Consider the following 12,409-nt stretch of genomic DNA (forward strand, 5'->3'; position numbering starts at 1 on the left):
GACTATTTGTATTAAAGGCAGTGCTCAAGTAGATTAGCAAAATAATGGTAAGAATGATAATGGTCAATGATAGAATAATCTCAACTTAATACTTTCTTTTCTTTTTTTTTCACCATCCTTCTAGTAACCACACCTTTGCTAATATTATATTTTGAAAACACTACCAAACTTTCTGAATACATAGGGTATCTTCCTTTAAGCAAGGAAGTTGGGGGACAGGCACAACTACTTCTTGCGTTGTAGGAAATGATTAAAAGCCTCACTGTTGGATCAGCCTGGATCTTCTTGCCAACCTTTCCCAGGTGCTGTTTTATTCATGTCTCTGTGACCTGCTTATTCAATTATTCTCATTCCATGGTTCTCAAGTAAGTGTGTATACATTCCTAATAGTTGCATTTTCTTAACTTTGGTGATAGAAAACTTAAGAATTTGAAAATATTTTAATGTTCCATGTGACATTTTAACTTCTTTCATGTAACCACCATTCATTACCCCATATCCAAGTGGGTGCTTAATTTACCTATTTATTATCAATTGCCAAACCCACAAACTACCTATGCTCCATTTAAGACGTCTAACATTCTCTTAAACTCTGATTTGCTTCCCTGTGGCAGCATCTGTTATGACTTGGCTTAAGACAGTAGGAAATCATGTCTTGCAATACTTTTGTTGCTCCATAAAGAATGCCACATTGTTCGTGTGTGCACCCTCTGAGTCCAGGAAGCATTGACTTATGTTTTCTCTAGGAAAGAAAGGTAACATTTAGGCGGCCCTGGACCAGTAACCCCACTCTGGTCAAGTCAGTGTCTTCAAGTATCTGGTATCTTGTCTCTGCAGACTGAGACAGCTGGTGAAACGATCAACTTCATTCATGGATTCAGTATGGCATACTTAGTGAAACTGGCACTGTGGATCAGGGATGAACAAGTTGTTTGGGCTTTTTAGGGCCGAGGGCCTCTGAGGTCTCTTTTGCAATTCCTCATCAGTGCTTTGAAGCACAAAAGCAATCATCAAGAGTGTTTAAATGAATGAGTGTGATTATATTCTCATAAAGCTTTGTCTGAGGACATTAAATGTGAATTTATAGAATTATGAGCAACAGACAATGAAGACAAAGTATTTCAACTTGAAAAGAACATAGACAGCTCAGCAAGACTGTGAAGAAACCATGAGCAGAACATCCAAGAAATATGGGATAACATAAAGAGACCAAACTTAAGAGTCATTGGGATACAGGAAGGTATAGAAGTCCAAACCAAAAGAATGAGCAATCTATTCAATGAAATAATATGAGAAAACTTCCCAGACTTGAAGAATGAGACAGAATCCCAAATCCTAGAAGCCTACAGGACGCCAAATGTGCAAAATCATAAGAGATCCACACCTAGACACATTGTAATGAAGATGCCCAATGTACAGAATAAGGAGAGAATTTTAAAAGCTACAAGAGAAAGGAAACAGATTACATTTAGGGGTAAACCAATCAGGATAACAGCTGATCTTTCAACACAGACTCTGAAAGCTAGAAGATCCTGGAATAACATATTTCAAACACTGAAAGAAAATGGGTTCCAACCAAGAATCGTGTATCCAGCAAAATTAAGCTTCAGGATGGAAGATGAAATTAAAACCTTCCACGATAAACAAAAGTTAAAAGAATTTGCAGCTAGAAAACCATCTCTTCAAAACATCCTCGGCAAAACATTACAGGAAAAGGAAATGGAAAATAACAATGAAAACCAACAGTGGGAGGTAGGACAGTAAAGGGGGGAAAATAATCAAAGAGAAAAACAAACCATATTTAGTAACATAAATAAACAAATATGGCTGGAAGAACAACCCATATCTCAATAATAACCCTAAATGTTAATGGCTTAAACTCACCAATTAAGAGACACAGGCTAGTAGAATGGATCACAAAACAAGACCCAACAATATTCTGCCTACAGGAGATGCATTTGATAGGAAAAGACATACACAGACTGAAGGTGAAAGGTTGGGAAAAGTCATATCACTCATATGGACTTCGGAAACAAGCGGTAGTGTCATATCAAATAAAATAGATTTCAAGCCAAAGTTAATCAAAAGGGATAAAGAGGGACACTACATACTGCTCAAGGGAACCATACACCAACATGACATAACAATCATAAATATATATGCCCCAAACAATGGTGCAGCTATTTTCATCAAGCAAACTCTTCTCAAGTTCAAGAGTCTAATAGACCACCATACAATAATCATGGGAGACTTCAACACACCTCTCTCACCACTGGACATATCTTCCAAACAAAAGTTGAATAAGGAAACTATAGAACTCAATAACACAATTAATAACCTAGACTTAATTGACATATATAGAATATACCACCCAACATCAAGCAGTTACACTTTTTTCTCAGCAGCACATGGATCCTTCTCAAAAACAGATCATATATTATGTCACAGGGCAACTCTTAGACAATATAAAGGAGTAGAGATAATACCATGCATCTTATCTGATCATAATGGAATGAAACTGAAAATCAATGATAAAAGAAGGAAGGAAAAATCATGCATCACTTGGAAAATGAACAATAGGTTACTGAATGATCAATGGGTTATAGAAGACATCAAGGAGGAAATTTAAAAATTCTTAGAGATAAATGAAAACACAGACACAACATATCGGAATCTATGTGACACATTGAAAGCAGTTCTAAGGAAAATTCATTGCTTGGAGTTCATTCCTTAAAAAAAGAAAAAACCAACAAATAAATGATCTCATACTTCATCTCAAAATCCTAGAAAAAGAAGAGCAAAACAACAGCAAAAGAAGTAGAAGACAAGAAATAATTAAAATCAGAGCTGAAATTAATGAAATTGAAACAAAAGAAACAGTTGAAAAAATTGACAAAACTAAAAGTTAGTTCTTTGAAAAAATAAATAAAATCAACAGACCCTTATCCAGGCTAACGAAGAGAAGAAGAGAGAGAACTCAAATTACTAGCATACAGGATGAAAAAAGGCAATATCACAACAGACACTTCAGAAATACAGAAAATAATTAGAAATTATTTTGAATCCTTATACTCCAATAAAATAGAAGACGGTGAAGACATCGATAAATTTCTTAAGTCATATGATCTGCCCAGATTGAGTCAGGAGGATATAGACAACCTAAACAGACCAATATCAATTGAAGAAATAGAAGAAACCTTCAAAAGACTACCAACTAAGAAAAGCCCAGGACCGGATGGGTATACAGCAGAGTTTTACAAAACCTTTAGAATTATGAGCAATATAGTAGTCTTATTTTAATTTCTTTTTCCATTTAAAAAATGTAAGACTAAATAGTGACCAGCCTTATCTGATTCATTGACTACAGTTTGCCAAACTCTGACTTAGCATGAAGACAAAACTATTATAGTAAGTAAAGAAAATTGACAGCTATTTTTGTTCCTCTCTGAAGTTGTAAATTATAAGACTGGATAGTAGAGAAAGGACCTCCTAACTCTAAAATATTCGAAGTTGCTAAAATCTTGGCATTGAGAAAATTGAAGGAAAATACCCAGAATGTATGCCCATGATTTTACCTTTAGGAAAAAACCTTATTTCACTCAAAGGTTTTTATTTCCTAAAAACATGCCTATATTTACAGATATTTATGTTTTCACCTCCTTTAAAGAGCCTTACTCTACCATCCTCCTTACTAGTCCCAGGCAAGAATAGTTAGCTCAGGAGCTCACAAAAATGGAAGTTGCTGTAATTTAGGATGATCAAAGCTTATTTTTAAGTAATTGGAAAATTGGGGAATTGAAGAAATAAAGAACTATATGTCATAATTTCAAAGTTACACTGTGTTTTTCTTAAGTGAAAATAAACTCTTGCTTATAATAAATGATGTAAGGGTACATCTTCTTCATGTTCATTTTATCAGTTCTGATAAGAGAATATGTTCTTGCCAGTTAAGGTATAGCTTTCCTAGCCAGTACCTTGCAAGGCACGTTTAGGATTGTGATCCATGGCTTGTCTGTGGCCAATACAGTATAACCTAGCAAAAATCCTGAACGTTATTATTGAGGACAGAGATGGAGAGAGATGAGAAGTTAGTCAGCCTCCTCCTGGCAGATGACTCTGGAATAGCAAATGGTCATGAGACAATTCAGCTCTAGTACTCTTTCTTAGAAACCTAATCCAGGACCTTGAGTTTGCTTCCCATAATAACACTAGCTATGTGACCCTAGGGAGCTCCTTCCCTTTTCTAGGCCTTAAGACTCTCACTTTTGAAAAATCAAGGCTTTTGACTAATTGTGCTTCTGGTCTCTTCTTCTTATGGTTATTAACTTAATCGAGTGATTATCTGTCAGAGTACATAAAGATCAAGGGCCCATGAATGGATTTGCTAAAAGCTGTTCCCTGTTGGTGTATGTTGTGAAAAGAAAATACACAAATAATTCTACTGGATAAAGTTTTTTCCCCAAAGATGGACTTACAAAGAAGCCCATTTTATGCTCTGATCAACAGTGCTTGGATAGAGCTGGTTCTGTATGATGCCTGGATTAGGTAACCAGAGAGGTTGAAGGAGTCAGCCTCAGTGGACAACAGGACCTGTAATGGTCCTGGGAGACTTTAGTCAAGTCATCAGTAACACTGGAATACTTTCTATTCCCAAGTCTTTTAAAGGTTGAATCCACTCTAGGTACCCAAAATGGTACTCTAATATTGGTATCTCCAAGATCCCTGTGCCTCTGGGACTACTGGCTTTAACCAAGTGAATGGCCTCTCTGTAGAGAGCCTTAGTAGTTAAGCTCTATATTTACAAAGCTTGGTAGGGCTAGGGGTTCCCCCACTTGAATGACAACTACGTTTCACAGCCTTCCTTGCTGAATCTCCTGTGGACAATGTGAGGTGTGTGCTGTTGGCACCAGCTTCTGCAGAGGCACCTTTGGAACTGAGAATTTGTGGCTCAGCAGCTCAGCATGGGAGAGTCCTCCTTCTGTAGGGCTCAGGGTGGAATAATTTTGTGATTGGAGCTTTATAGAATTTGAGGACGTTCAAAATGAAACAGAAGATGGGATGACAGCTGCTTTCCTCCTGACCTTTTTGGTTGACTGCTGTCAGGTTCTTTGTCCATGTGGGGGAGGGTACAAACTCCTTCTCAACTCTGACTTGGTATCTCTCCTCAGGCTGGGGCCTTCCCCTGCTGCCTGTCCTCTAAGGAAGATATAGGGTAGTGTTTAGGAACACAGTCTCTGAAGCAGGTGTCCTAGGCTCTATTTCCTCATCCATGTAACAATATTTAAATCCCTTAGACTGGTTTTTGACAAATAGAAAACATCTTGTGATAGTAATGGTTATTATTATTATTAAGGACAGAGAAGGAAGAAAGTTAGAAATAATTGGTCTTCTAGCAGCAGAAGACATCAGGGTCATCTGACAGTTCCAGTCTTCTGGCACTCCTTCTTAGAAATCTTGATTTTTGGAACTGTTTCCCTTCCTATCATAGCCAGAGGATTTCTGGATATATCCAACATCTTCTTCCTTAATGCCTGATATATAGTTAGCAGGTGATCTGCATTTGTCTTCCTACCACTCATGTTCTCTGAAGCTTCTGCATGTTTGTTCTGCATATACCCTTTGGATTCATTGTCCTGACCCTAAACCATTCCATGACTTGAGGACATAGATACTGACGTTTTACTAATACTACCAGGACCTCCATGTGTGGTAGCAGAAGGCATGCAGTGCATAACTCCAAGGGCTACTGTTCTTTTTAGAACTAATCTCCGAACTATATGTTCCATCCCAAAACTTCTTAAAAATTTGAGTCAATCACTCAGAATAGCCAAAGAAATCCATAGCAAGAAAAGTAAAGCAAGAGGTATCACAACACCAGACCTTAAATTTTACTGCAGATTGTTCAGGTCCTTGGCCCATTTGTTGATTGGGTGGGAGGGAATGGGAGGGAGAAGGGGAATTGCATGGAAGATGGAAGGAGACCCTTATCGTTATACAAAATACATGTATGATGATGTGAGAGGAAAAAAAAAGAAATGTGTCACATTGGATTGGGTAGAAAAAAGTGATGGGAGGGGAGGGGTGGGGAAGGGGCGTTAAGAAGGGCAGCAAAATAAAATAGACACTAGTATTGCTGTATGCATATATGTGTCTGTATAACCAAAGTGATTCTGCAACCTGTACACTCTGAAAAATGAGAAATTATACCCCATTTGATTCAAATGTACGATATGTCAAGATCATTGTACTGTCACGTGCAACTAATAAAAAATAAATAAACAAATAAAAAATAAAAATACACGGTAGACTAGTAGAGTGCAACTGAGATGGACCTTAAGTCCTTCTTGTCAATGAATATTCACAATTATCTGTAAAGCCTAATAAGTTATTTTCCCTTTTTTCTACTATATATCTGTATGATGCTGGATTTCCTTGATATATTTCAGCACAAACCAGTACATTGCAACAGACTGAATGTGGAAGCTGCTAGAAGATTCCAGCTGACTCCCATTAAGGAAGACATTTAAAAGATTTGTAAAACTGCCACTTTTTTATTCACAATATCTTTTCTGAAAATACAGATTTTTTTAAAAAAAGTGTTACTTATGCTTACATTCACTGTCTATATTATTGTTATTTCAAAATAAATTAACAAAAAAAATTCAAAGAAAGTAGAGATTATCATGCTAAGTGAAATAAGCCAATCCCCCCAAAACAGAGGCTGAATATTCTCTCTGATATGTGGATGATAACTCACAATAGGGGTGGGAGTTAGGGAATAATTGAAATATTTTGGATTAGACAAAGGGGAATTAAGAGAAGAGAGAGGGAATGGGAATAGGAAAGATAGTAGAATGAGTCAGACATTACTTTCCTATATGCGTATGTGATTACATGACCTATGTACTTCTACAAGTACAAATAGAAGAAAGAGAAATTATATTCCATGTATGTATAATATTTCAAAGTACATTCTATTGTCATGTATAACTAATGAGAATAAATTTTAAAGAAGTTGAGTCAATCAAAAGGACTTGGTACAAGACTCATTTGCAAGCCAGTAAATCTGAAATAGTATGCTTTTAAAGATAGTTTTATACCATAATTCCTTGACAAAAGAAATTTGTTTCCTCTGTTTATCCCTGTAACAGTGCATACAAAGAGTTATGTGACTGTCATGGAATGGGAGATTATTAAGCATTGAAAACTGAACTGCAAGATGAAATCTTTTAATAGGTAGATTATGGAATACAAGGAGGTTTACACCATGCAAGGCTGATTTTATATGTGTATACAATAAACTATGGAAGCTTTTTAGATTTGAGGGAGGAGCCCTTGATCTCCAATAAACAGATGAAAAAATTTTCATGCACTTAATATCCAAATTTCACTATTAAAATTGCCTCCTATGCCTGATACATATGCCATATAGTACGTGCATGTACCTGGAACACATGGATGCATTTATTTCCATCAGTCATTTTCCCTATAGTGTGAATGAATGTACCATACATGTTGACAAGAAAGGATTTGGTGGAGCAAGGTGGAGGGGATCTGGTTGCATTGAGTAGTTTCCATCATCTCTTCCCATGGGAAGACGGGCCTGACAGGGAGGGCTTAGTGAACAGCAAGTGCTGACCACGCAGAATTTTTTTGAGATAGACTCTAACATCACAGTTTTTATTTAGAGTTTACCTTATGTTCAAGGATTGGTCAAATATGTTAACTGAAGATTTTTGTATCCTTAGGATGTTCTTAGAAGTTAAATACAATCTTTCCTTCTCACACTTGAGTAAGCAGAGTTGATACTGCATTCTTTTCTCTTTTTCTGTCATTTATTTATTTATTTAGTTGGTAGCAGCAGTTGAAACCAGGGACACTTAACCATAGAGCCATATCCCAGGCTTTTTAATTTTAATTTTTTATTTTAAAACAGGGTCTTGTTAAGTTGTTTAGGGCCTCACTAAATTGCTAAGGCTGACTTTGAACTTGTGATCCTCCTGCCTCAGCCTCCCAAGCCCCTAGGATTACAGGCAGGCCCCATCACACCTGGCACATTATTTTTTCTTTTGAGCAGTGAAATCTGCCACCATACGTGGCTCTTCATAGACATCCATTAAATGCCTCTGGAAAAAAAGTATGATTCACTGTCTCAATCTTATATTTGCCAGAAGATAATGAAGCATATTTTGAAACAAATTTTAGGCAATTACTAGCTTCCTCCTTGAATAAATATGTTTTTCAGATCTTGATAGACAGTCATTATTCCTTTTAGCATTTCCCCACAGTCCCTCACCTTCTACTGCTGGACTTGATATTACTCTATTATCCCAATAGTGGTTTTCTATAGACTTAACAAAAACACTAATGATTTCTGTCATTCAGGATGTGTATTTTCTCATTTCAGAAAGTGGATGTCACCAGCAGGGCTGTGATGGAAATAATGACTAAAACAATTGAATACCTTCAACCTAATCCAGGTAAGGGATTGTCTTACCTGTATTTAGCATGCCTCCCAATTAATCTTTAGCTTCTCTTTGATAGACATTTTCAGTTTGGTGGGCTTCTTCGTCAGTCTGCTTTTCTGGAGGTTCAGTGACATCACATATAGCACTTCAACTGGGGGAGGGTGACTTTTTTTATTTTTATTTTTATTTTTGAGAGAGAGAGAGAGAATTTTTTAATATTTATTTTTTAGTTTTTGACAGACACAACATCTTTGTTTGTATGTGGTGCTGAGGATTGAACCCAGGGCCGCGCGCGTGACAGGCGAGCGCACTACCGCTTGAGCCACATTCCCAGCCCAGGAGGGTGATTTTTTAAAGCTTACTTTGCAGTAACCAGAGGATCTGTGATATTTTATCCAACCATGGTGTATTTAACAAATGGTGTGCATGGACAGCTTGATTGACATATAATGTCATGTCTCATGCTCTTATCACTTGACCTTTAATTTGCAAGAGATGGTAAGGAATAAAATGTATGTATTTTTAAGATAAGATATAATCCCAGAAGATGTGAAAAAAGTCGGAAGGTGAATACTTTGGTGAAATACAAAGGGTTTTTGTTCTTCTGGCATCAGAGGGTTGTCTTTGATTCTGATTCTTCTAACCTTAGAGGAAAGAATTGTAATAGAAATAATGCAGCTATACTTTGAAAAGATAACCAGATAGAACTGGCTCTTTCAATAGGCTTAATGTGTAGCAAAGTAGAACAACCTATATCATAAGCCTCCTCATTATACTTTCTCTATATCTGTTCCTGACCACAGGGTGTAAAACTCAAAGCAGGGCTAAATATACGGATATTTGGAAGCATTTGATTTTGAGACTAGTTTCTTTGGGAGTTTTAGGTTGGACTGCCATGTCCCTGGTGGTTCTTGGAAAGATGGTGCAGGAGACTGTCTCAGCCCTGGTGGGTCTGGATACAGAGCCTAAGTGGGCAAGAAACAAGGAAAGTGGAGTGTTTGAGATCAAATGACGTCCCAGTGCTCCTAGTAGGGCTACTCTCTCCTGCCACCACCCCCCGCCCAGCCCCCGTGTTGCAGCTTTCAATCACATTTTGTTTACCTATGGCAGCACAGCTGCTATTTTGAAGATGAACAAACTATGTGGGAATAACATTCTGTTTTCTTTTTTTTTCTTAAAACATGCTAGAGATGAGATAATGTGAGGGTGGAAAATATAGAAAAAAATATGGGAAAGGATGGGAACCAGGAATTTAATTGATAGCAGACCAAAGAAATTTTCAAATGGTTATTGGCAAGTTACATAAAAAAATAACAAAATACAAGCCCCTAATTTTTACCCAAAGCCTTCTTCATAACCTTTTTATTCCACAGAAATACAAAGATACCTTAGCTGTATGCTTAGGCCATAATATTTAGACAACAGTAATTGGTCAGATTTTGAAAAGAGAACTACTTATCCTGCTTCACCCCAGGAAATAATTGTTTTGGGCAAGAAACTTTTCTCTTTATTTTTGCATAGGATATTAAAGTACCCTATGATTTCCTGAGATTCACACATGAATTATGCTAGTAATTCACAGTTTGGGGCTAAATATAGGGGACAGGGAGAGAAATACGTTTATTGAGCAATAATGCATTTTCAGCACAGTGCTAGTTACAGTCACTGTCTCATCTTTTAAAGTGAACATTTTCTTAATATAAAAATGAAATATAACTGAACAATTTATAGTGTAAAGAATGGACTAAAAATTCACTGTGTTAACAAATCCTCTTTGGGAACCTGTCTTTTTCCTGAGTGTACTGTGTCATGGGTAGGTGTAGGGAGTTGAATAGTATGTTCTCCTGCAAACACCCCCACCCCATTCAGGTCTACTCAGAACTTCAGAAAGTGACCTAATTTGGAAATAGGATCTTTGAAAATATAATTAGTTAAGAATCTTTATATGAACTTCCTCTGAATTTACAGTGGACCCTAAATCTAAGAACTGGTGCCCTTGTAAGAGAAGGAGAGAGAGGACACACAGACACTCAGAAGACAACTATGGGAGGAATGAGAGCAGAGGTGGGAGTTGTGACACCTTGGCATAAGCCACAGAATGTCAGGAGCCACCACAGGTGGGAAGAGGCAAGGAAGGATTTCTCCCACAGAGCATCTGCAAGAAACCAACCTTGCTGATACTTTAGTTTCAGATTTCCTGACCTGTGAGAGAATAAAGTCTGTTGTCTAAGCCATCCAGATTGTAGTAATATGAAATGGCAGCCTGATAAAGCAAATGCTATGGACAGCTTCATTCTATGCACAGAAATATCAAGGGCCAGAGAAATTAAGAAACTGTTGCAGTCACATATCCAAGAAGGGAGGAAGCTGGGCCTCTTAAGTCCACATGATTTCTGTTAACGCCCTCCTGCCCCTTAGAAGAATGAGTTCCATTTCATTTATATTTAAAGGGTTCTTTACTTTCCGAGTAGATATACTGAAAATTCAGAAGGGAAACATTGTGAGATTGAGGCTTATTTTTTATTTTGATTAAAAATGGTTAAAGGAGGATGTAATTGAGGGAGATATGTATTTTTAGAAATGAACATGCTAATTAATTGCCAATATATGGTTTTATGTCTCTTTGAGAATTGAATGGTTATCTACTGTCCAGAAGAACAATTAAGACCATCACCAAGCAGTCTCAGTTTGGTTTCAGAAAAGCATTTATTTATGGGAAAGTCACATATACAAATAAATAAGTGTCACTCCTAAACATTCAGAAGCAAATGAAATTTCATATAGTCATTCCTCAGAATTTGAACAATCTGTGTTTAATGGTTTATGAGATAGAAATAAAGTTTATCCATGTTTGGGGTTTAGATTCTCCTTGAATTCTTGCCTTGGGAGCAGACACAGCATAGAACTCCTGGAAGGTACACTGGTTATTCAGAACCCAGGTGTCCTTTTGGAGCTGGCACAGGAGTCTGGCCAACATTTGGAGGCACTCAGTCTTTGGGTACAGTAGAACATAAATAATATTCCAGATTCATGCCTTGTTCTAAGTATTTTAACTGCCTTGCTCTTAGGGACCAGAGCTGGGTCAGTAAGTCTGGATAGCTGGGTTCTGGTTCTGAATAAGCAAGACCGGGCTTGGTTCAGGACTGGAGCTGATGCCAAGTGACAAATTGACATGGGTAGCCAGTACAAGCAGTAGAAATTAATGCTTTGAGGGTACTTTGAGACTGCCCTGAAATAGAGGTACTCTCAAAGGTGCTTTCTGGATTTCAGATCTTGTGGTTGTGGAGCTTACACAACTTTTATGTTCTCAAAACTTAAGTTCTGTTGAAATGATGACCAAGGAGGTGCTGATTAATTTTTAGGAATTCATGGATATGCTCTGTGAAAGTCCCACATTTGTACTTGCCCACCTCAACAGTGACATTTTAAAAAGGCAAATCTGATCATATGACTATCTTTCATAAAACCCTCAATGGCTTTTCGTGCTTTTAGGATTAAGTTTCAAATTTTCACCATGGCTTAAAGGGTCCTGCCTTCCTCCTCATCAGCCCTTTCCCTTCCACCTTGCTAAGCTAACAGCTCTTTCAGGTCCAGGTATACAAGGCATGCAGAAGCCTTCCTTTGCCGTGTCATTGTTCTGTTCCTCTTGTAAGTTCAGCTGCTTTTCAGCAGTGGCACATGTCATCCTTATTGAAATTATGTAACATGTTTGTTTGTTTTTTCCCTCTCTGTGAGGTCAATATCACGCCTGTCTGATTCACTGCTATATCCCAAGCCCCCAGTCCAGTTCAGGCAGCCAGCAAGCTCATGGCTATTTGAATAAATGAATTAGGAAGCACAGTTAACAGTCAGTAGCTAATACAATACAACTGCTCTACAAAGGAGAGGAGGTAAAAGCTTTTCTCTACCCAAACCATTGGAACCACACATACAACAGGCAT

At 37.4% G+C, this 12,409-nt stretch overlaps 1 protein-coding gene across 5 annotated transcripts in view; it reads left to right on the forward strand.

Moving 5' to 3' along the window:
* Window positions 1–12,409, forward strand: part of Sh3gl2 (SH3 domain containing GRB2 like 2, endophilin A1) — a 200,095-nt gene that overhangs the window by 155,253 nt on the left and 32,433 nt on the right. For 2 of the 5 annotated variants that reach the window (XM_078047682.1, XM_078047681.1), the window contains exons 2-3: window positions 6,447–6,534; window positions 8,408–8,480. The exons of 1 other annotated variant lie outside the window; for it this stretch is intronic. Coding sequence is in view for 3 of the 4 variants with exons in the window: in XM_078047681.1 (XP_077903807.1) it covers window positions 8,435–8,480 (46 nt within the window). In the remaining variant the exon portion in view is untranslated. The remainder of the gene's footprint in view (window positions 1–6,446; window positions 6,535–8,407; window positions 8,481–12,409) is intronic. 2 more of the 5 variants (XM_078047679.1, XM_078047680.1) reach the window with 1 other exon arrangement.

This window comes from Ictidomys tridecemlineatus, chromosome 4, assembly GCF_052094955.1.
Source record: "Ictidomys tridecemlineatus isolate mIctTri1 chromosome 4, mIctTri1.hap1, whole genome shotgun sequence".
In the NCBI taxonomy this organism is placed as follows: domain Eukaryota; kingdom Metazoa; phylum Chordata; class Mammalia; order Rodentia; family Sciuridae; genus Ictidomys; species Ictidomys tridecemlineatus.